This window comes from Anomaloglossus baeobatrachus, chromosome 8, assembly GCF_048569485.1.
Source record: "Anomaloglossus baeobatrachus isolate aAnoBae1 chromosome 8, aAnoBae1.hap1, whole genome shotgun sequence".
Lineage (NCBI taxonomy): Eukaryota > Metazoa > Chordata > Amphibia > Anura > Aromobatidae > Anomaloglossus > Anomaloglossus baeobatrachus.
In genome coordinates, this window is record NC_134360.1 from 152,404,876 (window position 1) to 152,432,321 (window position 27,446).

The following is a 27,446-nucleotide window of genomic DNA, read 5'->3' on the forward strand; positions in this document are numbered from 1 at the left end:
TATACATATGTTACATCTCTTACGTAATAATTTAGAGCATTACAATTCAGCAGTCCGGCTGTTATATTGTGAGCTACATTGATTGTAGTATTGGGAGAGTCCTTTTTTAGGCACCAAAGCTCCTTGTGTTGCACTTAATGGTGGAGAATGTAAAGATTGAATTGCATGACGGGGTGGAGATAGCACTTGAGGTTTAGATACTCCACTAGCTTCATTGATGGGCATTTTTAATCTTTTTAAAAGGGTCTAGTAGTGGGATTACCCACAATGGTAGAAGGTATATTTAACTCGGTCATCGCCTGCATAAATGTATTCCATCCCTGTGGTAAATTCCTGTTAGTCAAAGCATGGCTCTGTGTTGTATTACATACCAAATCAAGCATGTTAGATTCAGGTATTACAGAACCTTTGAAGATAAACTTGCTTTCATCATTCCATGCTGCAATATTTTTGTTCTGCAGCAATCTGGTAAAAATTCAGCATTCTTTTTATATCACTGGTTTACATGACTTACAATTTCACTTACAGTTTTGTTTCCATCAGGGTCTGGATTTGACAATTGCTGATGATCAGACTCAGGAGTGTTAATGATCTGTAAAGTTGATAGAAAGCTCGGATGCCTGCCCTGAAGTGGCTCAGGGGAGGGCTACATGACTGAGGAAGGATGCTAGGCCTGAGGAATAGCAAGGGGTTAAGGTGTAGGTCATTTTGTGCGGGAAAAGTGGGAGATGGAGTTATAGAGGCTGTGGGGCCATGTAATTGGTCAGGGGGAGGTAAGTTGTAGGGGAGTATAAAGCGTTGGGTTATGGGGTGGGAGGTTCATTCACTACCTGGCAGATGTCTGGAATCGTCCCAAGATGGTGGATCTGCTGCAGGAATCGGGGAGCGTGGCGGGGCAGCACAATCAGCGTTTGCCTCAGGATGTGATGGAGCTGCAGATGGAAGACGGAGAGGAGGTCAGGATGACTGGGATATCGGTGCCCACAAGGAGGCCAAGGCGATCCGAGACCTTACTGAAGTGGAGCCAAGATGGTGGGTACAGAGCCAGGTGCAGGATCTGAAGCTCCGACGGGACCTTTCCGTTGTCATCGCCAGGACCCAGAGTGGAGTCGGCATTGTTGGAGCAGAGCGGAAGTCGAGTAGCAGGGCTGACAGCAGCAACGTGATGAGTGATGTCATTGGCCTCTCCACTCCTTCCGGGGCGCATTGTGGGGTCAGCGTGATGACGTAGGTGGCAAGGCCACGTAACCCGTGGCACGGTCACGAGGTCTGGCGTTGTGTTCACGGGCACCCGGCGTCATGTGCGAGATTCAGAAAGTGCAGCCTGAGCAGCCACACAGGGTCTTTGGAGTGGGGTCGACTTTGGAACAGATTCCCATTGGTGGCTGTGTGGCCGGAGCGCACCACCCCCTCCAGTTGTGGCTCTGGGTCGGTGACCATGCAGCCTGCATTGATCCACAAAGAAGATGGTGGTGCTCATCATGGAGGACATGTGACGGCTGTTTCGGAGACACCTCAGAGTCAGCCTAGTAGGATTAAGGTTCACTTACAGCTTGTATTAATGCTTTGGTTGTGGTGGGTGGTAAGGGTGGTGATACGTATGGGTTTTGTGTGCGCTAGGGTGGTGGTGTGTATTTTTGTCAGTGGGTCCGGGAACGGTGCACAACTGGTCAGGATGTTGGTGGACCTGTGGCGGGCATTAGAATTTAGTGGGCTGCATTTTGGGTGCTGGTATGAAGTCTAGAGGGGATTGTGGCTAGTATCGTTTTGATCTACATGCATTTCATGAGTGTTGTAGTTTGTTAATACTATTGCGTATGTTTATAGGGGAAGGAGACGTTTTGTTTTGTTCGGCGTAGTTTTGCATGGACTCTAAAGGGGATATTTTGAATGCCTTGTGGTAATGTTAACGGCGCTTTGCGAGTAACTCCGGTGGAGCTTGAGGCGGGGCAAGGGATATTGGTGAAGTGGCAGTGGATAGCCATAACCATGATGGTTTTGTGGTTCATTTCTGGTAGTCCTGGGTGTTTTGTGGGAGGTTTATCACTGTTCACTTGGATTTGAAAGGGTTATGATGGTAGTTCCCTGACATGGAGGGCCTTTTTGGGGGAGATTTAGTCAGCTTACGCGTTAGTGCTGTAGTTGGGGTGGGTGCTATAGTTGCTTTTGGGTGATGTGGAAGGCAGCTGTGTCTTCTGAGGGTGTGGATTATATGCCTCTGTCCATGACAGGCGCTCCTAAAAGGGGGCTGAATGAGTACATCGGGGTTTTCTGAGGGGTTAGGTCCTCTATTGTGTACGCCGTAGTTTGTTGCAGACAGACGATAGGTGGAGGTCGAGCCGGGTTGGACAGAAGGTTTTAGGATCCTTCTTTTGTCGCTGTTAGAAGATACTTCCCCTGTAGTTTTGAATTAGGCCATCTACCCGAATTTGGTGACCAGGTCAGTTGTTTATTCATTGGAGCGGTGTTGGCGGTTAACAAGGGGGCACTATAATTCTTCTGTCGGATGGAGATCGAGGCTATTTTTTTCCAGTGCTGGTGTTCCCAGTGTTCACTTGCGTTTGTGTTGGGGGGTAAATAGGTATCTTGTGGAGCTGGGTGCTTTATGGTTTGTTCATTGCTTTGTTGGTTTTGGGGTTGGCTGATGGTTGGTACAGTAAGAAAGTTGTGGATGATCCAGAATCAGGAATGGTCTAGTGACTAGTTTTCTGGTCGTGGGCTCATTAGTTGACTCCAAAGGTGTTTCTTACTGCCCAGGGTGACCAGGCAGCCCGCATGTGGTTTGACAGTTTGACGGGCCTGATCCACCCAGGGAGGAAGGGTCCCGAGGTCTGGTGGAAGACCCCGGGTAACTGTTAGAGTCCAGCGTATATTGGGCTGCTGCTTAGTGGTACAGTGTAGTTGATTGGATATGTGGATCTCATGCTGCTTGGGGCCTTTAATAAGTCCAACTGCATGATCTGCATTTACTACGGGGTGGGTTACTGGAGGCTGTTTGCAGGATCTGCACTAGGGTAGATTTGCTCACTGGTTTGTATACGCGTGGACAGGTGTGTTTCCATCATGGAATTAAGTATGGTTGCAGGCAGAGCATTTCGGCAGACCGGATAGGGTGATATTTGTTTCCGGCCATAGGTAATGGGCTGGCATTGTGGCTGCAAGAGGTTGTTATAAAGTGGAGGTAGTTTTTTCGGTCACGACGGGCAGGAGGTTTTTGGAGGGTGGCTTGTTCTGTTTTGCCATACAGTCTGTATGGGTATTGGAGAAATCTGTGGGCCCGACAGTGGTGGACCTGGTTGTATTTGTTTCCTCTTTTGGTGCTCCTAGACGGTTGGGGCTGGGGGAATGTGTCGGTGCTAGGAATGGGCGGCCCATTTTGTTGACAATTGGGACTGGGTGATCACCGCCTTTGATGAATTGTTTAATTATATAGCTAACAAGTTCTGATTTAAAGGTGTGTTCCGTTTTCAGGAATGGTATATAGAGCACAAGGCATGATGTTTTGTCTCGCTGTCTGTGTGATTGGTCTTATGTCGCGGGCGAGGACGCCACTGCGCTGCGCTCGCTAATGCTCGGGTCCGGCGCTGCTGCGATGGCTGCTCGGTGGCTCGAGCGGTGGGCCGGATCCGGGGACTCGAGCGGCGCTCCTCACCCGTGAGTGAAAGGGGTGGTTGGTTTGGGGAATTTAGTCCGTGACGCCACCGACGGGTCGTGGTGAAGATAGGCACCACGGCTGCTGGTGACGGGGATCCCAGGAGCGATGGTAGGGAGCAGCTGGGATGTTGTTTTCCCCCTCCGTGGGTAGGGGTTGGCGGTCCCGGGGCCCGATGATGGGACGGGGAGGCAGGGTTGGTGGGGTGCAGGGTTGCAGGGACAGCGCGGCGCGGTGCCGGATGGCACAGTTGTACTCACTCAGCAAGAAAGGTACAAAGTCCTCGATAAACCAAATGGCTGGATGGACGGGTCCCGCAGCCGGCTGCAGTGTCTCTCCCCAGACAGATGATGGTGGTTGTGTTTCCCTGCACCTTGATGTTCTTCTTTCTGACTACTATGGATTCCCAACGGTAGTCCGCTCCCCAGTGTATGGGTACCGAAGGAGCCCGTTTGCCCGCAGACGCTGGCCCTTGGGTCTCTAGCCTTAGGCGGTAGCTGTATACCCTCACGGTGTGGGCGGTTGCCTTCAATTGGGACTGTTGCTGTTGTGAAACCCCTGGGGTTCCAGTCACATTCGGATCTGACTATTGTCGGCGGCTCCAAGCCTGGTTGGGGTCCGATGGCCCTGCCTGTGTGTGCTGACTTCACTTTGCTCCCTGGTCGGTACCGGCGGGCCGTCGCCCGTCCCCGGTCCTATGGTTCCGCGTTGCTCCACCACTCCTGCAGACGGCCACCACCATCTGCCAACCTTGCTGTTAGTGCCTGGGCCACAAACCCAGACACCCAAGTGTTTGTTCCTCTCACTTCAAACTCCAACACTCAACTGTCACTTTTCCCGCCTCCAGGCCTGTGAACTCCTCGGTGGGTGGAGCCAACCGCTTGACTCCGCCTCACCTGGTGTGGACATCAGACACTGGAGGGAGGCAACAAGGGTTTTTGTTTGGCTGTTGTCCCTGTCTGATGGGGGTGGGTTATTTGTTTGTTATCTGTGACGACCTGGCTAGGCCAGGGCGCCACATTTCCCCTTGGTGAAATGCAGACCGTCCGCGGGCTGCCCGTCCATCACCGGTTTTATTTTTCAAAACTGTAAAAAAGATATAAATAACATGTAAAACATTTTCAAAACATAAGCATTTCTTGTAAGGACACTTCAACGTTGCACATATATAACATTTTTAATAACAGACGGACGGATGGATGTCTTCCGCTCTCCCACCCAAGCAACCTAGCCCTGATGCTGCCCCTAAGAAGTGGGCAGCACCCCTTGATCCCAATCCAGGTTCAGGCTGCCCGAGCGGGAACTGGTACGGTTACTCGCACCCAGCTGTCACTTCAGGGGACCCCACGCACGTCCTTGGGGGGCCCCTGACCCCCGGAGGATGGCCACCGGTCCTGGTGGTGGCCGGGCCCTAGCCTGCTCTGCTGCGGGCCCTTCCTCCAATCTGCCTCTCCGGAGGTGGCTCCACGGAAAATCACCTCTCAACTTATTTACATGCCCACAAGTTCGTGGGTGGCCTGCCAGTTCTCGGCCTTGTCCATGAGTAGTCTCTCATGCAGGTTGTAAAACACAGGGTCCCTCCAGGGACAACTTGCCGGCAATGGCCGGAATAATCATGTAGACAATCAGGTAAATGTCATGGTTCATTAGAGTAATTCAATCACATATTTACACGCTTAATGTATAACACCCCTAAATGGTAGTTTCCCTGTACCTAAGCGGGGGTTGGCCTAGGTTGGGGCGTGTGGACCTTCTGGGCCCAATGCTGTCAGTTGGGGGCAAGGGGACAGAGGAGACAGTCAGCTCCTCTTCCCACCTACTGTGTGGGGCCGGCGGAGACTCAGGGGGACTGGGTACAGGTGCAGCCCTGGGCACTGGTTCACTGGCGGGTACTTCCGTCTCCTTTTCCTCCACGGGTTGTGGGAACATTATCACCGGAATAAGCACCGTGCCGTTCTGTGTAGGCCAGTCCGCTGGGAAATCACCCATTATAGTGTGCATCACCCTTTTCTCCTTCTCCCCGGTTGGTCTGGGGGTTGGAACTTCAGCTGCTACCTTCAACGGCGATGGGCACCTCTTCAGGTGGTCCCTGGACACCGTGGCCGAAGTCTTCCCCTGGTCACGACTAATCTGGTAGGCATTCTCCCATTCAGTGGGTTGTATGACATACGGGGTCTTTTCCCACTGGTCATCGAGCTTATGGGTTCTTTTTCGTTTCAGCACTACATGTCCAGGTTTAAAGGGGCCAGCTGGAGCCCGCCTGTTGAAGTACTGCTCCTGCTGTTCCCGGCTCCGACACAGGTTCCTCTCTACGTACTCCTGGACCTGTCGGTACTGCGCTCTCCGCCGAGTGTCCCACCCAGCAGTTGAAGTGAGGGCTTCTGGAGCTTCCAAGCCCATTTCTAGGTCCACTGGCAACCGGCCTAGCCGGGCTCGCATCAAATACGCTGGTGTACATTTGGTAGAGCTAGAAGGAATGTTATTGTACATATTGACCAGGTCAGGCAGCTTTTCTGGCCACAAGTTCCGCTCTTCTAGCGGTAACGTCTTGAGGAGACCCAGGACCAGATGGTTCATCTTTTCACACATGCCATTAGTCTGGGCGTGGTAAGGTGTGGTCCGAATCTTCTTGCAGCCGTACAACTGGCAGAATTCTTGGAACACCTCTGCTTTAAAAGCCGGGCCCCGGTCAGTAAGCACCCTCTCCGGGTACCTATGCGGTCGGCAGAAATAGGCCTGGAATGCTCTAGCTGCGGTACGGCCGGTCAGTTCCTTGACTGGGACAACCACCATGAATCTTGAATAGTGGTCTACAATAGTTAGGGCGTAGGTGTATCCACTTCGGCTAGGGGTGAGTTTCACGTGGTCGAGGGCGACCAACTCCAGTGGCTGATGAGTGATGATTGGGCATAGAGGGGCCTTCTGGCTGGCCTCGTCCCTTCTTCTCAGTGCACAGGGACCACACTCTCGGCACCAGGCCTCTACAGACTCTCGCATCCCACTCCAATAGAATCGCTTCCTCAGCAGCATCTACAGCTTCTTCCACCCAAAGTGCCCGGCACCATCATGGTAAGCCCGTAGAACTGTGGGCACACTAGCTTGGGGAACCACCAGCTGACGAACCTTCTCATGGGTCTTTGGGTTGATCAGTTCCCGATACAGTGTCCCCTGGTCCAGATGCAGCCGGGCTCATTCTTTCCACATCCGTTGGGCCTCGGGCGGTGCAGCGGTGTCCAGTCTAGTGGAACCTTGTTCAATCATGGTCTTGACCACTTGGACGGCAGGCGCTTGGTCTTGGGCTTCTTGCCATCCCTGACTGGGTAGCGGGTCCAGGCTCGCCTGCTGCTGCTGAACATGCAACCTCTCGACTGGTGGCCGGTGAAATGCGAGCAGCTCGATTTTTTCGAGATCATCGCCTTCTGACCCCTCATCCGATAGGTGGGGCATCCGGGATAGCGCATCCGCGTTGGTGTTCTTGCGGCCGGCTCGGTATTTGATCGTCAAGTCATAATTAGACAACCTAGCCACCCACTGCTGTTCCAACGCGCCCAGCATGACGGTGTCCAAATGGGTTAACGGATTATTGTCCGTATAGGCGGTGAACGTAGCTGTTGCGAGGTAATGGTGGAATCGCTCAGTGATGGCCCACACCAGGGCTAGGAACTCAAGCTTTAAGGAGCTGTAGTTCTCAGGGTTCCTCTCCGTGGTCCGGAGTTTTCTGCTGGCGTAGGCGATCACCTTTTCCCTTCCGTTCTGGACCTGGGACAGGACGGCCCCCAAGCCTACATTACTGGCATCGGTGTAGAGGATGAATGGGAGATTATAGTCGGGATATGCCAGGACATCAGACACTGGAGGGAGGCAACAAGGGTTTTTGTTTGGCTGTTGTCCCTGTCTGATGGGGGTGGGGTGTTTGTATGTTATCTGTGACGACCTGGCTAGGTCAGGGCGCCACACTTACACGGTGTGTAAACCCTGCGGCAACAAATAGCCAGGAGGTCTAATTGGTCCCACGTAGTTGTGGATTCTTTCTGGAACAGCGGCAGGGCCAAATTAAATTTGGTGGGGGCTCCTGGGCAGAAAATCTGGTGGGATCCCAATAACGTTAACATTTTTAGCCATAACAGTAGCGCGCGAACTGTAGCATTTAGCTATAAATCCAATGAGCATGTATCTTATCCTGTTGTTCTGCCACATTCAGATTTTTAGTACTACAATACAGATACAGTCCAGGATAACTCACAGCTGTCACTTATACACAGAAATTAGAGTAAAGGCCGCTTTACACGCTGCATGCGTACTCGCCCCCATCGTTTGTGTGTCACGGGCAAATCGCTGCCCGTGGCACACAAAATCGCGCAGACCCGTCACACTACTTACCTGCCTAGAGACGTCGCTGTGACTGGCGAACAACCTCCTTTCTAAGGGAGCAGTTTGTTCGGCTTGACAGCGACGTCACATGGCAGCCATCAAATAAAAGCGGAAGGGCGGAGATGAGCGGGACGTAACATCCCGCCCACATCCTTCCTTCCGCATTTCCGGTGGACGCAGGTAAGGAGATGTTTGTCGTTCCTGCGGTGTCACACATAGCGATGTGTGCTGCTGCATGAACGACGAAGAACATCGTACCAGCAGCAGCAATGATAATTGGGAATAGGGGGGCATGTCACCGATTAGCGATTTTGAACGTTTTTGTGACGATTCAAAATAGCTCATAGGTGTCACACGCAACGACATCGCTAACGCGGCCGGATGTGCATCATAAATTCCGTGACCCCAACGACATCGCTTTAGCGATGTCGTAGTGTGTAAAGCGGCCTTTACTCACATTTTTTTTTATTGATCTCAATGTGAAGACAGCCAGGGAATAGTAAAAATGCAGAAAGGGAAAGGTTTCCCTGGCAGTAATGGTTGTTAAAAATAACAATGTACTCTCTATTGTATTATCTCCGGAGTATTACATAACAGCTGATGTGATGTCTGTACACAGTATACCATACGCAGTATCAGAGGTGGATCTAGGTTTTCCTGCCCACGGGGTAAGAGTTCAGTTTGGTGTCCCCGCCTATACACGGCTTATGCGGTTTGAGTAGTCATTATGTGACTGCTCATGTGCCATTTTCACACTTAGTTATGTGCCGATGAGCTGCTCTTCCTAATTCTCTCAATGTTTAGTTAAATACTACAGCTGTCGCGGGCGGGGGGTGCGCTGCTCGACCGTGCTTGCGGCTCGGGTCTGGCTGCTGCTGCTCGGTGGCTCGAGCGGTGGGCCGGATCCCGGGGCTCGAGCGGCGCTCCTCGCCCGTGAGTGAAAGGGGTGGTTTGTTGGGGTTTAGGGTGTCGGTTTGTAACACCACCCATGGTGTGTGGTGAGGTTGGGACACCACCGCTGCTTGGTACGGGGATCCCGGGAGCGATGACAGGGAGCAGCTGGGATGGTTCTCTCTCCTCCGTGGGTAGGGGGATTTTGGTAGTCCCGGGGCCCGGTGATGTTGACTGGAAGGTGGGTTGCAGGGCCTGGTGAGGTGCAGGGTCACGGTGGTAGTCAGCCAGTAACGTACACGGAGTCTCTGGTAAAACAAACGTCTGGATAGACGGGTCCCACAGACGGCTGCGGTGTTCACTCCCGGTAGGTTGGCGGTGACTATCTCACCCTGCACCGGTGTTGTGTTTTCGGCCCCGATGGCTTCCCACCGGTAGCCCGCTCCCCAGCGGTGTGTTGGCTGAGGGGAGCCCCTTTTTGCCCGCATGCTCTGGCCCTGGGAGCTCTAGCTCTGGCGGTAGCTTTATCTCCCTCACGGTTTGGACGGTTGCCTTCAGTCGGGTCTTTACTGCTGGGAAACCCCGGAGGTTCCCGTCGCTGATGGATTTGACCGGTTTTACGGCGACTCCAAGCCTGGTCTGGGTCCGTAGGCCCTGCCGAATGGTGCTGGCTTCTCTTCGCTCCCCGGTCTGGTACTGGCGGGCCACCGCCCGTCCCCGGTCCTTACGGTTGTGCGTCAATTGGCCTCTCCTGCAGACGGTCACCACCATCTGCCAACCTTGCTCTCGGTGCCCGGGCCACGTACCCGGACACGGTCAGTCTCCTTCAGCTCCTCTACCACCACTTCACTTCTCCACTTTCCACTGTGCCTCCCAGAACTAACTTCCTTTCCCGCCTCCAGGACTGTGAACTCCTCAGTGGGTGGGGCCAACCGCCTGGCTCCACCCCACCTGGTGTGGACATCAGCCCCTGGAGGGAGGCAACAAGGATTTGTGTCTGACTCAGATTCTCCTAACCGGGGTGTGGGGTGTGTTGATGCAGTCCCTGTGACATCCTGGCTTGTCCAGGGCGCCACACAGCCTATAAAGAGAAGCAGGAAGAAAAGCTAATTGTGACTGGAAGTATGAAAATGACCTGCATGTGATCATGTGACCACTTCTGGAATTCGCAAGCAGAGTTGAATCCTTACATTGAATATATTACAAGTTGTTAGGATTGGGCATGCTACGGGGCTTAATTTTATTATTAAAGGGGTTGTCCAGGTACACAATGAAAATTTGTTGTTATTCTATAAGACTGCAGACTTCTGAATTCTCACAGCTTGCGGACTGCATGCTGTCATGATTTTCCCGTGCCATGAGCAAGTAGTCACGGAACTGCAAGTATGCGATTTGCCTACTTCCGGCCACATTCAAATTAGATGTGTGCAGCCTTACTCAATATAAGTGAAATGTGATTATACTTGTGGTTACGTGCATTCAAGCTCTCACTGCTGGCATCTGAGAGTCCTGACAGTGTGCAGTGTGCACACTGAGGATTCAGAAGTTTGAAATCACAGAAACTTTCATCACAAACTTGGACAACCCCTTTAACTCCTTCACAACCGGCCGATTGTTTCCCTTCCATTTTTTTTTCGCCATTCTTCTTCCGAGACATGTAACTTTTTTTATTTTTCAGTCAATATGTTCATGTGAGGGCTCATTTTTTTGCGAAATGAGCTGTACTTTTAAATGAAACCATAAGTTTTACCAAATAGTGTACTGGAAAACGGCAAAAAAAATTCAAATGCGGAAAAATTGCAAAAAAAGTGTGATAGCACTATTGTTTTTGAGATATTTATACACTGTGTTCACTATATGGTAAAACTGATGTGTGGGTATGATGCCTGAGGTCGGTGTGAGTTCGTAGACTTCAAACATGTATAGGTTTACTTTTATCTAAGGGGTTAAAAAAATCAGAAGTTTGTCCAAAAAAAGGGCGCACATTTTACGCTATATTCCATGACCCGTAGCGGTCTGATTTTTCAGTATCTATGGCTCAGTGACAGCTTATTTTTTGTGTCTCAGGCTGAAGTTTTTAATGATACTATTTTTGCCAGATGCTACGTTTTGATCGCCTGTTATTGCATTTGCGCAAAACTTGTAGCGACCAAAAAACGTAATTTTGGCGTTTGGAATTTTTTTGCCACTACGCCGTTTACTGATCAGATTAAATTATTTCATATTTTGAGAGATTGGGCATTTCTGAATGCGGTGATACCAAATATGTGTATATTTTTTTATTTTTTTAACCCTTTAATTTTTCAATGGGGCGAAAGAGGGGGAATTGTACTTGAAGTTTTTTTTTTGTTTTTTTTTGCTTTTTTTATTTTTTAAAACTTTTTTTTTACTTTTTTATTTTTTATTTTACTAGTCCCCCTGGGAGACTATATGGATCAGCTGTCTGATCGCTCTGCCATATCTGCTGATCACAGCAACAGAGCTATTAACAGCAGATATACTCATTTTCTGTCTCACCCAGCTTTCGGCTGGATGAAACTGAAAATAAGTCATGTGAGCTACAAGAGTCATCACATGACCCTGTGCTACCATGACAACCACCGGAAGTCACGTGATCACGTCACGGGACTTCTGGTATTTACTTGTAAGTAAGTGTTTACCGCCAATGCCATTATAATGGCGCTGGTTTAGTATAGATCACAGAGGAAAGCGGGTTTATGCCGCGCTAAAAACCACTGATGCCAGTATAATAAAAAATTCTTTTTTATTTCACAATCCTATGCGTTTCAGAGACATTGCCCGTCTCCTTCTTCAGGAAAAAAGAAATCATCTCTTTTTGTTGCTGAAAGCCCAAGGGCAAAATACTATATGGGGGTGGGAAGATCTAGAAAAAGTTGTTATATACCTATGAATATGAATGAAGATGTTTATGAATGTGGAATATCAAGAAACCATTATGTGCGAACGTGTGCAGTGCAGTGACGCTACACATTAGGGTGATTTTATTAAAAAGGGAGGGGGGGGTTAATGGAACAATGTGTTAAAACACAGTGAAGTGCCACACTGTCTTTTGGATGTGATATGGAGTTCCATTCGCTGGGGATAAGGTAAAAAGAGTGCAGAGGGAATTCCTGGAAAGCAAAACCAGTGGTGAATTTAGCAGGGATTAGGGAGAGGGAGAGCGCATGGGTGAGGGAAAAGGAGCGGGTTTCGAAACAGTAGGGGTGAAGAGAGTTCAGACTGTGGGAACAAGGGGAGTGCGCATGTGCACGGAGCAGGTACAGCACAGTGAGGGTAATGAAAGTTCAAACCGTGGGAAATAGGGTAGTGCGCTTGTGTCGCGGGCGGCGGGGCGCTGCGCTCGCTAACGCTCGGGTCCGGCGCTGCTGCTGCCGCTGCTCGGTGGCTCGAGCGGTGGGCCCGGATCCGGGGACTCGAGCGGTGTTCCTCACCCGTGAGTGAAAGGGGGGTAGTTTGGTTTGGGGATTTGGTCCGTGACGCCACCCACGGGTTGTGGTGAGGTTGGGCACCACCGCTGCTGGTGACGGGGATCCCGGGAGCAATGGTAGGGAGCAGCTGGGATGTTGTTTTCCCCCTCCGTGGGTAGGGGTTTGTGGTCCCGGGGCCCGGTGAGGTGACGGGGAGACAGGGTTGGCAAGGTGCAGGGTCGCCTGGACTGCGCAGCGCGGTGACGGATGGCACGGTTGTACTCACTCAGCCACAAATGTACGCAAAGTCTCTGGTAAACTAAACGGCTGGATGGACGGATCCCGCAGCCGGCTGCTGTGGCTTCTCCCGGACGGTTGGTGGTGGCTGCCTTTCCCTGCACCTTTGTGTATGTTCGGTCCCGATGGCTTCCCACCGGTAACCCTCTCCCCAGCGTAGATATGTGCCGGTGGAGCACTTTTGCCCGCAGGCTCTGGCCCTTGGAACGGTAGCTGTATTTCCTTCTATTGGTCGGACGGTTGCCTTCTATCGGGTCTTGGCTGCTAGGAAACCCCTGGGGTTCCGGTCACTGACGGATTTGACCTTTAACGGCGACTCCAAGCCTTGTCGGGGTCCGCAAGCCCGGCCAACACCGTCTGCCAACCTTGCTCTCAGTGCCCGGGCCACGCACCCGGACATGTTCAGTTTGCTCCTTCACTACTACTTCACTCCTCACTCTTGCACTTCCCTAACTGATCTGAGTTCCTTCTCCCACCTCCTGGACCATGAACTCCTCAGTGGGTGGGGCCAACCGCCTGGCTCCACTCCACCTGGTGTGGACATCAGCCCCTGGAGGGAGGCAACAAGGATTTTGTGTCTGACTGATGTAACTGTCTGGGGGTGGGGGTGTGTGTGTGTTTTACCTGTGATGACCTGGGTAGTCCAGGGCGCCACATTCCCCCTTGGTAAAATGCAGGGCTTCCCGTCCATCACCGGTTTTATTGATTTTTTTTCAAACTGCAAAAGATAAATAACATGTAAATGGTAAAACATTAAACATAAGCATACTTAAGGTCATCTTTAACGTTACAACACACATATAAACTCTTTTAATAACGGACGGATGGATGTCTTTAGCTCTCCCACTCAAGCAACCTAGCCTTGATGCTGCCTCTAAGAAATGGGCAGCACCCCTTTACCAAAGTCCAGGTTCAGGCTTCCCGAGCGGGAACGGGTACAGTAACTCGCACCCGACTGTCACTTCAGGGGACCCCACGTCCAAGGGGGACCCCTGACCCCCGGAGGATCGCCACCGGTTACGGTAGTGGCGGGCCTGGGCCATCACTTCCCTCCAGGCCCATCCTCCAAATCTGCCTCTCCGGAGGCGGCAACGGTATCCATCCCACAACATTATTTACAAGCCCACAAGTTCGTGGGTGGCCTGCAAGTTCTCCGCCGTGTCCATGAGTAGTTTCTCATGTGGGTTTGGGGGGTTAACTGTACAACAGGGACAACTTCAGTCCCAACGGGGACGGTTCTCTTCTCGGACGGTAATCTGGTGATTTTTCGGATTGATTAATTTTCATTCACTCACATATTTACACAATCAACAGGTTGCACCCCTAAATGTCAGTTTCCCTATACCTAAGCGGGGGACTACCTAGGTTGGAGCGTGTGCACCTTCGGGGCCCAATGTCAGTAGTAACAAGTAAGGGGACAGAGGAAACAACCGGTTCCTCTTCCCGTATATCGTGTGGGGCAGGCGGAGACCTAGGGGGACTTGGTACAGGTGCAGCCCTTGGCACTGGTTCATTGGTGGTTACTTCCGTCTCCTTTTCCTCCACGGGTTGTGGGATCATTATCACCGGAATAATCACCGCGCCGTTCTGCGTAGGCCAGTCCGCTGGGAAATCACCCATCACTGTGTGGATCACCTCTTTTTCTTTCTCCCCGATTGGTTTGGGGGCCGGAACTTCAGCTGCCACCCTCAATGGAGGTGGGAACCTCTTCAGGTGGTCCCTGGAAACTGTGGCCGAAGTCTTCCCCTGGTCACGACTAATCTGGTAGGCCTTCTCATTCTCCCATTTAGTGGGTTGTATGACATACGGGGTTTTCTCCCACTGGTCATCAAGCTTATGGGTTCTTCTTTTCCGTTTTAGCACTACATCCCCAGGCTTAAAGTGACCAGCTGGAGCCCGCCTGTTGAAGCACTGTTCTTGCTGTTCTCGGCTCCGACACAGGTTCTTTTCCACGTACTCCTGGACCTGTCGGTACTGCGCTGTCCGCCGGGTGTCCCAGTCAGCAGTCGAAGGAAGGACCTCTGGAACTTTCAAGTCCATTTCCAGGTCTACCGGCAACTGGCCTGGTCGGGCTCTCATCAGATACGCTGGTGTGCATTTGGTAGAGCTACAGGGAATGTTATGGTACATGTCTACCAGGTCAGGCAGCTTTTCTGGCCACAGGTTCCGCTCATCTAGTGGTAGCGTCTTAAGGAGATCCAGGACCAGATGGTTCATCTTCTCACACATTCCATTAGTCTGGGCATGGTATGGCATGGTCCGAATCTTCTTGCAGCCGTATAACTGGCAGAACTCTTGAAACACCTCCGCTTCGAAAGCCGCGCCCTGATCGGTAAGCACCCTCTCCGGTTACCCGTGCGGTCGGCAAAAGTAGGCCTGGAATGCTCTCGCTGCGGTACGGCCGGTCAGATCTTTGACTGGGACAACCACCATGAATCTTGCATAGTGATCTACGATGGTCAGGGTGTAGGTGTACCCACTTCGGCTAGGGGTGAGCTTGACGTGGTCCAGGGCGACTGTTAAAAAATATACTCTTAAATATATTTTTCTTCAAATACGTAAAGGCGCATGAATGAAAAGACCTCAAAAATGTAAAAAATAAATGTATTTTATCTATTTAAAAATGGTTGCCAAGGTTCAGTTACAGAAAGGAAAAAAAAATAATATACTTTGATAGCTTATGTAAAAAGAGTTCATTTAGTCCATACTGAACAATGGGAAGTCTTTACCCATCTCTCTTTGGCTCCTGAACGGCAATGCAGGGGATGTCATCTCAGCGTGTCATATCTTGCAGCACTGGAGTCTTCTCACAGCAGGCAGTGTGGAGAGCGCCCCGTAGCCCCCTCCATCGTGTATTATATACCAGCTGTTCAAACCATATAGGGCATTCTAGTGTAACACAGTTGAATATAGTTCCATATTACGTAACCTTCGGAAACTTCGGAAAGCTTCGGGAAGGATTCAAATATATCCCTCCATGCTCAGCACAAGTATATTCAATATGGGCATATTTATCCCTTATAAACTTTATTAATAACCTATGCCCTCCAACATAAACAGAACTATGAACGTATATGTCTTACTATGAAATATTTGATAACTTGATGTATTAATTTCAATCATTTTACAATTCCCCCTTGAAGTGGGTGGAGCAACCCCGAAAATTAATTAATACATCATTAAAATAACAAATCTTCTTTCCTTATTTGTCAATAGCGGATTAATATCAATAATAATGATGAAGAATAATTAATTTGCATTATTCATGTAAGTTCAATAATATAATAATGTGGATTCATGTTATGACAGGCTGTGACTGATCAATCATATAAAAATGTATATAACTATACTTCGCTAGACCTAAAAAGAAATGCAAAAACCAAATCCGGTCACCATATGATGTCCTCTGAGTTGATGTCTTCTTATCTCCGATGTAATCCGGCATAAACACAGTCTCTTAGAAATAAATCCTTTGATAAAAATGAATGGTTACCAATTCATACAGTCCCATATTGCGTTTATCATTGTTAGATCAAAGTCCATAAACTTTATTTTTATTGCAAAATCCATAGCCAATGTTGATAAACCACAGTTCATGAGTGTAGATGAATAGCAAAAGTCTTAGATGTCTGTGCAGTGTTATTTACACTAGTCACCTTTCATGCTGCCTGTTGTCAAATAACCCAGGAACAGATGTTAAGACGTTCTTGGTCAGCACGACAGGGGTTAACTTTAACACGTCATTGCTTTTCTTAGTAACTTTAGGGAGGTCTTAATGCACAGACCATGTGTCATTGTCCATCTTGGAACCATAGGACTATTGTGTTTCTGAGATGCAAGCACGGTAAGTGTATTTTGTATGTTACACAGTCTTATTTGAGACGTTACCTTGTGGACCTTTTTGCAGAATCCCTTTTAACTTTAGGAAAAATATAAAGTCGTTTTCTCTTCTATAATCTTGATTGAAGACTTCATTCCCTACCTAAATACCAAATATGGCAATAACTATCACTAATAAATGTCACAGCGTATCATAACTCTAATACTATAATACCATGTCATTATTATTATCGTAGAAGTATTAATGTAATTGATACTCAGAATGATAAAATACTGCATAATGGTATAGACAATAGTATTTTCTTGTAATGACCTTTTTTGTCATTGGTGCATTACCCTTCCAAACCCATAGGTGGCAATGTGTTGAATGTAACCAAAATATAATATAAAATATGAAACAATATAATGTGTACCTATAACATGTATCATATTATAAATATGAAAGGCAACAATGTGGCTTATTAGTTAGATCATTTGTAAATTATAAACCAAAGCAAATAACCTTTTAGAAAAGACTGGATGATACCATCAAAACACAACAATACCCACTATAAATTATTATTGATTAAAAATATAATATATATTATTTGTAAATATAGGAAGGTAAACCTAGATGTACCTTAATCTTCCATCTTTATTACTCTAATTTAATTTATTTGATTTGTCTATTATTTATTAAATAACCTACTATAAGGAAATGTGTAACTATAAGTAATACTTCATCCTTATTGTGTTAACATACTAATATAAAAATAATGTATTACCAGAAAGTAAACAATTGTATATATGATGAAGGAAGTATCTTTTCTTGCAAAAAAAGTGGAACTTTTCCCTTTTAAAATGATTCATATTTAATAAAGTAATATTCTTATATTAGATATTACTGAACTAAATATTGAAGTGTTTTCTCAATTGAGATATTTAAAATCTGAAGAAAAAAATAAAATTGTAGAATTAAGATTTTAATTTAAAAATGTGAATATTAAAATAATTAATATAAAAAATAGGAATAAAAGAAAAATGAAAATCGGAATAAAAATAAAACTTGAAATAAAAATAAGGCCTTCTATGTATATAACACCTATGTCTTTAATAATACATAACCTTAATGTTACCAGATAACCTTAATATTACCAGTATCTTATAAAATTACCAAACCTATCAATAACCAATAAAAATAATTAAGTCATGTAACCTTGCAAATAATACACTTCTCTTATTATATAAATGCATTATGATATACTTCAAATATATTTTTTTATTCCCAATTCTTCCTTTGTACTTGAAATATTAATTATTAAAATATCCTGTAAACACATATATTTATCAAATATAAATGTGTGTGATTGAGACCAAACCTCTCCCTTTCAATATCATGAAATATGATATTATAAAAATTAATATGTTTAGATTAAATTAATTCAAATCTGTGTTGTAAATCTTCAAGACCATTTATAAATATCACTTCCATATTTGAAAAGAAAAATGATTTCCAATCTATGTACCAATAAAAAAAGTGACTAACACAAAAGACATAAAAAAAATCAAAACGTTATAACCTTATTCTAGAATGTAACTATTCAGAATAAACCCTTAATAAAAAATCCTAATATCTCTATACTAAAGAAATATGTCTAAGAATAATATATATATATATATATATTCGGTATAAATTCCTTCATTTATACTTATGTACTATAACTTATTATCTAAAAGTATACATACATATAATATAATATAATATAATATAATATAACCTCGAAGTTAAAACCAAAATTCCCTTTTTTTTTTTTTTTCCTGGATCCAAGTACTCTGACTGAGCATTTGCAGCTGCTCAAACAATCAATCATTCATAGACACATCTATGCACACAAGACTGTAACATATACTTTCACATAAAAACATTGACGGACACAAATCCCTGTATTCCCAATTATTCTATGCGCATTTCAAAGATTATGTTACTAATTTGAAGTACTTCTCGAAAAAAACAAATTCCAATGAATTACAGACTGTACATATGACCATGGAACAAACATTTATTTTTAGCTTTAGTACCAAGTCATGCTCTGGTTACGTGCAAGGAACACCATTCCAAAACAGCAAGCAGTTTTACTACACTTCCAAAGCTCAGATTACATTTCTAATAACTCTAAAGGAGATATATATATATTCATAAAAAAAAACGTTCAAGTATACTTCTCTGACCATTGGTACCTGAGAAAATAATAATTATTATCCAATCATGCTTTCGCGAATTAACCTTACACAAGAAAATATATGTTACCTGATTGAGGACAAGAACATATGTAAAAATAAAAAGTTAATACTTCATCAATCTGTTTTACTGATAAATTCTGAGGGAAATAAAAGAATAAAATTATTATCATATTTATGATAAAAATGAAACACTTAAAATCCGTTACTTTCTCTTATTATTTTATTTTAAATATTATTATTCATATACAGAGATCAAATTATTAATTTATAACATTAAACTATCATTTAACTAAATGAAAATATGACCTTGATTTACTATCACTACCTTTAATATATATATACAGTGCCTACAAGTAGTATTCAACCCCCTGCAGATTTAGCAGGTTTGATAAGATGCAAATAAGTTAGAGCCTGCAAACTTCAAACAAGAGCAGGATTTATTAACAGATGCATAAATCTTACAAACCAACAAGTTATGTTGCTCAGTTAAATTTTAATAAATTTTCAACATAAAAGTGGGGGTCAATTATTATTCAACCCCTAGGTTTAATATTTTGTGGAATAACCCTTGTTTGCAATTACAGCTAATAATCGTCTTTTATAAGACCTGATCAGGCCGGCACAGGTCTCTGGAGTTATCTTGGCCCACTCCTCCATGCAGATCTTCTCCAAGTTATCTAGGTTCTTTGGGTGTCTCATGTGGACTTTAATCTTGGCTCCTTCCATAAGTTTTCAATTGGGTTAAGGTCAGGAGACTGACTAGGCCACTGCAACACCTTGATTTTTTCAATCTTGAACCAGGCCTTGGTTTTCTTGGCTGTGTGCTTTGGGTCGTTGTCTTGTTGAAAGATGAAATGACGACCCATCTTAAGATCCTTGATGGAGGAGCGGAGGTTCTTGGCCAAAATCTCCAGGTAGGCAGTGCTATCCATCTTCCCATGGATGCGGACCAGATGGCCAGGCCCCTTGGCTGAGAAACAGCCCCACAGCATGATGCTGCCACCACCATGCTTGACTGTAGGGATGGTATTCTTGGGGTCATATGCAGTGCCATCCAGTCTCCAAACGTCACGTGTGTGGTTGGTACCAAAGAGCTCGATCTTGGTTTCATCAGACCAGAGAACCTTGAACCAGTCTGTCTCAGAGTCCTCCAAGTGATCATGAGCAAACTGTAGACGAGCCTTGACATGACGCTTTGAAAGTAAAGGTACCTTACGGACTCGTCTGGAACGGAGACCATTGCGGTGGAGTACGTTACTTATGATATTGACTGAAACCAATGTCCCCACTGCCATGAGATCTTCCCGGAGCTCCTTCCTTGTTGTCCTTGGGTTAGCCTTGACTCTTTGGACAAGCCTGGCCTCGGCACGGGTGGAAACTTCCAAAGGCTGTCCAGGCCGTGGAAGGCTAACAGTAGTTCCATAAGCCTTCCACTTCCGGATGATGCTCCCAACAGTGGAGACAGGTAGGCCCAACTCCTTGGAAAGGGTTTTGTACCCCTTACCAGCCTTGTGACCCTCCACAATCTTGTCTCTGATGGCCTTGGAATGCTCCTTTGTCTTTCCCATGTTGACCAAGTATGAGTGCTGTTCACCAGCTTGGGGAGGGTCTTAATTAGTCAGAAAAGGCTGGAAAAAGAGATAATTAATCCAAACATGTGAAGCTCATTGCTCTTTGTGCCTGAAATACTTCTTAATACTTTAGGGGAACCAAACACAATTCTTGTGGTTTGAGGGGTTGAATAATAAATGACCCTCTGAATAAACTTTTCACAATTAAAAAATAAAATAAAAAAAGAAATAACATTCTTTTTTGCTGCAGTGCATTTCACACTTCCAGGCTGATCTACAGTCCAAATGTCACAATGCCAAGTTAATTGCGAATGTGTAAACCTGCTAAATCTGCAGGGGGTTGAATACTACTTGTAGGCACTGTATATATATATATATATATATATATATATACATATATATATATATATATTCACTGTATATGAAAAATTATGATTATCAAACAGCAAAATTAATTTATCCAGAAATCCCCTTTTATCCAGCTAAAAACCAAACCTCAATTTTTGCAAGATTCGGTTTATTACAGTAATTTCCAGAAAATTGGAATTGAAATTATTTTGTAACTCAATTTTTGTCCTTAACTGAGAAAAAATATCTTTCTCTGAAAAACCACCCAACTGTCGCTGGCTATCAAACCCTAATCCAGGGAAAGAGTCTGCACAAGACACCTGTTTCTGTCTTTCAAAGCTTTTACTCATCATTTGTCTGGGATCCTCAATCCCAGTGATCGATCCCGTCACTGGTGACAGGGGTTTTTCCTGTGAAAAAAGACTTTTAGATGATAAAAATTGGGGTGGATTGTATGGTTTGTAACACGTATGCATCTTCCTCCGAATTGCATATACCCTGTCACAGAAATATCTGGATCTGGGAGACACTGTTGGTTTTTCACGGAAACTCTCCCTTTTCCGTGTTGGTTTTTCAGAATTAATTAATTTCTGTCTTGATTGACTTTGGCGACTTCTAACAAAATTGATAAATGTCGTACATTCGAATAGGGACTTTTTATTTAATGCCACCGCACAGGCTGCATTGTCAAGGAAATTAAATTTCTTGATGAATAAACGTATCATTCCATCCAATCCGACATTTGGAATAACCGCCCTATACAAACGTTCAAAAACGGACATAAATGAGAACGTACTCTCATTCTGTTCAATTTGTAATTCCTTCAACATCTCATAGTTTGGATCAGATTCATTCCTTGCACAGAAGATGAGATATTTCAGCCTTATGATATCGTTATCATTTGAACAATCAAATGTCTCATTGTCAGAAGACTTTTTTAATGCCAATTGTCTAAAGAAATGCTGAGGTAACCACATACGGAATAACTGATTCGTCTCACTATTGGTTAAATTAAATTTCTCGATGGAACTTTCAAATATCTCTGAGTTTCTGCAAACATGTATTTTAGGATTATATGCGGGAATTAATTTGCATATGTCCAATAATTTTTTTCTAAGTGTAATCCCTAACTTAGCCTGTTCTATTTTTAGAAACTGATTGTCGCCATTTTCTCTCTCCACTTGTCCTTCTCTGACGGCTTTCTGCCTGTGTCCCATTCTGGCTCCTCCCCCTTCTGGCTTCACTACGTCATTTTCTGACTGATCATTTACAACATTACAGTCAGAATTCACAATATCACTGACTGACATTCCAAGTTCTAAGCAGTCTTTGGATTTCTCTGTCACTAACTCTCCTGACAATTCAGGTTGTCTATTTCCACCATTTTTACACTTTTCTACGATTAACCTGTGAAAATCATAGACTAAATGACAGACATTTCTGATTTTCTGTTTCTCTCTATTAAAAGACCTTGCACATTCTATACGTGAATTCTCAAGTTCACACTCCTCATAAAAGCGTAACCAAAGCTCCTCTACATTAGAAATATCTGAATAAGTGAACTGAAGTTTACTTTGCTTGGCATATGAAGAGATAAAATCCATTTTCTTACCTGAAATGATCAGATGATCTGATGGATGATCCTCTAAGACTTGATTCACCTTACTCAGCAGGTCCAATACTTCTTATGGACTGACTTTATCTTTCTTACTCAAAAATACGTCAAAAGTTAACTTCTGTGGCTTTGTAAAAACTTTAAAGTTCATTAAAAAAAACATTCATGCAACTTGACTCATACGTATTTCCTAGGTTCTGCGTGATTTTTTATAAATTGTCGATTCCTGATCCTTTGCAGGAGATATTTAAAATACTTATGACTTTGATAACTTCGACCCCCCTTATGCAAAGTGAAGGAACAACAAAAACGTAAAAAATTACGAATGGGTGGCTCACCAAATGTTAAAAAATATACTCTTAAATATATTTTTCTTCAAATACGTAAAGGCGCATGAATGAAAAGACCTCAAAAATGTAAAAAATAAATGTATTTTATCTATTTAAAAATGGTTGCCAAGGTTCAGTTACAGAAAGGAAAAAAAAATAATATACTTTGATAGCTTATGTAAAAAGAGTTCATTTAGTCCATACTGAACAATGGGAAGTCTTTACCCATCTCTCTTTGGCTCCTGAACGGCAATGCAGGGGATGTCATCTCAGCGTGTCATATCTTGCAGCACTGGAGTCTTCTCACAGCAGGCAGTGTGGAGAGCGCCCCGTAGCCCCCTCCATCGTGTATTATATACCAGCTGTTCAAACCATATAGGGCATTCTAGTGTAACACAGTTGAATATAGTTCCATATTACGTAACCTTCTGGAAACTTCGGAAAGCTTCGGGAAGGATTCAAATATATCCCTCCATGCTCAGCACAAGTATATTCAATATGGGCATATTTATCTCTTATAAACTTTATTAATAACCTATGCCCTCCAACATAAACAGAACTATGAACGTATATGTCTTACTATGAAATATTTGATAACTTGATGTATTAATTTCAATCATTTTACAGCGACCAACTCCAGCGGTTCATGGGTAATGAATGATTGGTCATAGAGGGGCCTTCTGGCTGGCTTTGTCCCTTCTTCTCAGTGCACAGGGACCACACTCTCGACACCAGGCCTCTAAAGACTCCCGCATCCCACTCCAATAGAACCGCTCTCTCAGCAGCATCTCTAGCTTCTTCCACCCAAAGTGCCCGGCACCGTCATGGTAAGCTTGTAGAACTGTGAGCACGTTAGCCTGAGGAACCACCAGCTGGCGAACCTTCTCATGAGTCTTCGGGTTGATCAGTTCCCGATACAGTTTCCCCTGGCACACGTGCAGCCGGGCTCGTTCTTTCCACAGCCGTTGGGCCTCGGGAGGAACGGCAGGGTCCATTCCAGCAGAGCCTTGTTCAATCATGGTTGTGACCAATTGGACGGCAGGCGCTTGGTCTTGGGCTTCTTGCCATCCCTGACTGGGTAGCGGGTCCAAGCTCACCTGTTGCTGCTGGACATGCAGCTTCTCGACTCGTGGCCGGTGGAACGCAGGAAACTCGATTTCTTCGAGGTCATCGTCTTCCGGCCCCTCATCCGGCAGATGGGGCATCCGGGATAGCGCGTCCGCGTTGGTGTTTTTGCGGCCGGCTCGGTACTTGATAGTGAAGTCATAGTTAGACAGCCTGGCCACCCGCCGCTGCTCCAATGCGCCCAGCTTGGCCGTGTCCAGATGGGTTAATGGATTATTGTCCGTATAGGCAGTGAACTTTGCTACTGCGAGGTAATGGTGGAACCCCTTGGTAATGGCCCACACCAGGGCTAGAAACTCAAGCTCGAAGGAGCTGTAGTTCTCAGAGTTCCTTTCTGTGGGCCGGAGTTTTCTGCTGGCGTAGGTGATCACCTTTTTTCTCCCGTACTGGACCTTGGACAGGACTGCTCCCAAGCCCACATTACTGGCATCGGTGTAGAGGATGAATGGGAGGCTGCAGTCGGGGTACGCCAGGATTTCTTCCCCGGTCAGGGCCGTCTTCAGCTGGCGGAAGGATTCTTCATGCTTCTCTTCCCACACCAATGGGGATCCTGGGGCTCTGCCGCCTTTGGTCTGTCCCACGAGGAGGTCTTGCATAGGTGCAGCCATCTTCGTGTATCCCTTAATGAAGCGGCGATAGTAGCCCACCAGGCCCAGGAACTGTCTCACCTCTCTCATCGTGGTCGGCCTCGGCCAGTCCTGAATGGCAGTGATCTTTTCGGGGTCGGGGGTGACGCCTTCAGCGCCCACCACATGTCGGAGGTACTGCACCCTGGGCTTCAGTAGGTGGCACTTAGAGGGCTTCAGTTTCATCCCATACTTGGCAAGGGACGCGAACACTTCAGCCAGGTGCTTCAGGTGGGCCTCGTACGTCTGGGAGTATAAAATCACATCATCCAGGTACAGCAGGACCGTTTCAAAATTCAGATGTCTCAGGCAACACTCCATAAGCCGTTGGAAGGTCCCGGGGGCGTTGCACAGCCCAAACGGCATGCTGTTGAACTCACAGAGTCCCATAGGTGTAGCGAAGGCCGTCTTCTCACAGTCCTCCGGCGCAACTGCCACCTGCCAGTACCCACTAGTGAGGTCAAGGGTAGAGAAGAAGTTAGCAGTTCTCAGCGCGGCTAGCGACTCTTCAATACAGGGCAGAGGATAGGCATCTTTATGCGTTATCTGGTTGATCTTCCGGTAATCCACACACATTCTCATGGTGCCATCCTTCTTCTTTACCAGCACCAGTGGGGCTGCCCAGGGACTACAACTATCCCGAATGACCCCTGCCTCCTTCATGTTCCTCAACATGTCTTTGGCGCATTGGTAGTGTGATGGCGGGATGGGTCTATACCTTTCTTTAATGGGTGGATGCATGCCTGTAGGGATTTGGTGTTGGACCCCTTTAATCCTCCCAAAATCTAGTGAGTTTTTGCTGAAAACCTGCTCATACTCCTGTACCACCTGGTATACCCCTTCCCTATGATGTGCGGGGGGGGACGTCAGTGCCTACATGTAACTCCTGGCACCACTCCTCTAACTGCTCGGGGGGTGTATGGCCATTGGCAGGGGGCGCTGAGGCCGGGGGAATGGCTTCTTGGATGGTGTGAGGATCTAGGGTAAGCAGCTTAGCAAGGGTATCAAAACGAGGAAGCCTGACTTCTTCCTCTCCACAATTCAACACCCTCACAGGCACTCTCCCTTTCTTGACGTCTACCACCCCTCTAGCTGCCATTACTGTGGCCCAATGCTCAGAGGGCGTGGGCTCCACCATCGCCGGGTAGTGGCATCCTTGTGGACCTACGGTTGCCTACACCAAATCATCATCTCACTTCTGGGTGGCACTACCAAGGGGGCCTCATCCATCACCCTCACTCCTCCAATCTCTCCACCTGTCGAACTCCCTTGCTGCCGATACAGTAAGGCCCGGATCTCACGCTGCACAGCTCTCTGTCGGCCTCCTCCTGCGGTGGCGGCCAACTGCTGCAACAGGCTCAGCACCTCACTCATGCAATGCTCCATCACGTTAGTCCCTAGAACTACCTTTGGGTTATGGTCACTGGGCTCATTCATTACCACAATCATCCCTTGGTGTTGCAGTTCGGCCCGTCCTACGGTCATGGTTACTTGTTTGTACCCTACTTGGGTCAGGGGCAGTCCATTGGCCGCAACAAGGGTCAGACTATCATCCGGGGGGGCGAGTTCATCAGTCCCCCAATAGTGCTGGTACAACGTAAACGGCATAGTAGTTACCTGAGATCCAGTGTCCAAGAGGGCCATAAGCGGGACGCCGTTCACTGCCAGAGGGATGATGGGGCGAGCCCCAACATACCGGTCTCGCCAGCCATGTGGGCCACTGGGTTCTACTCCTGAGGATTGGCCCTTGGCCCCAGGGGTTGCCTGTTTAACGGACATCACCGGGAGTAATGGCCAAGCTTGCTGCACCTGTAACAAATAGAGGGTCCATACCGTGAGTCATTGGCCCTTCTCCTCTGCATCCAGGGGACGTCCTCCGGGCTGTCGGCGAGCTGAATCCCTCCCGGGGGCTTGGGTCTTGTCGGAGGCTGGAGTGCGGTGAGGATCTTTGTGAGGAGCCAGCTCTTCCATCATCCCACCGGGTGTTGCAGGGGCCGAGGGAGCCGGGAGAGGAGGGGCTACCAAGATGGGAGCCGTCTCAGCTGGCCATGGGGCCACCTCAGGGGCGCCTGGTGCTGGGGCTTGTAGGGCCTTAATGGCCCGCTCCTTCAGTACTGCAAAGTCCGCATGGGGTGTTCCAGGGCCCACAGCCGTAGTTGCTTTCGGTCTTCGGGGGACCCCAGCCCCTGCAGGAATTGCTCCACTAGCATCTTATTGCTGTCCACATCACTAATAGTGTCCACCCGCTTCAGTGTGTGGAGGGCTGTCTGTAGGCGCAAGGCATAGTCTCTTTTATTATCTGCAGGCCGCTGCCGGCATTGATAAAACGGCACCCGCAGCTCCGCTTCCGTGCGGGTCTCGAAAGCAGTTTGGAGTTTTTCAAAAATGGTAGCCACTGAGGCCCGGTCCCCGTTGGTCCAGGTCTCCGTCTCCTGCTCAGCCGCGCCTGTTAGCTGCCCCAGCACTACCGCTGCCCGTTGCCTGTCCATCAAGGGATACAACTCGAGGACCGGGCTAAGCTTTTTCCAGAATACCTGTAAAGCATCAGGTTTCCCATCGTACTGCGGTAGCCAGGTAGCCCCGGGCACATAGGGCAGGGAGAACAGCATCACCTGGGTGACCGCGGGGCCTGCGGCCTCCCCCACTCTTACGACCGGAGCAAGGGCTGGCCCATTTCCATCTGCGGGTGCCGCCGCAGCTGCGACCGCCGCCTCTCCCGCGGCTCCGTCGGGCGCAGACATCTGGTTTCCGCCCCCCCTTGGTACTCTCTCAGCACTTCCTCTTCAGGGAGCGGGGCTTTGCTTTTCGCACCTCCTCTGCTCGGAGGAGACGCTCGAGCGGGAAAATCTTCGCGCCTAAGATGGCGAAATTCAAAATTTTCCAGCCGGACACAGCCGGTGGGGACCACAAGGCACACTTCTACTAGTAAGTAGATCGACACAATCCTGTTCGTGACGCCAAGTTGTCGCGGGCGGCGGGGCGCTGCACTCGCTAACGCTAGGGTCCGTCGCTGCTGCTGCTGCTCGGTGACTCGAGCGGTGGGCCGGATCCGGGGACTCGGGCGGCGCTCCTCGCCCGTGAGTGAAAAGGGGGTGGTTTGTTTGGGGATTTAGTCCATGACGCCACCCATGGG

At 47.2% G+C, this 27,446-nt stretch overlaps 1 protein-coding gene across 1 annotated transcript in view; it reads left to right on the forward strand.

Moving 5' to 3' along the window:
• The first annotated feature begins 857 nt into the window (after positions 1–857).
• LOC142250054 (complement factor H-related protein 1-like) overlaps positions 858–27,446 on the forward strand; it is a 513,811-nt gene continuing 487,222 nt past the window's right edge. The window contains exon 1 of the mRNA XM_075322116.1: positions 858–1,032. Within this exon, the coding sequence (XP_075178231.1) occupies positions 858–1,032 (175 nt within the window). The remainder of the gene's footprint in view (positions 1,033–27,446) is intronic.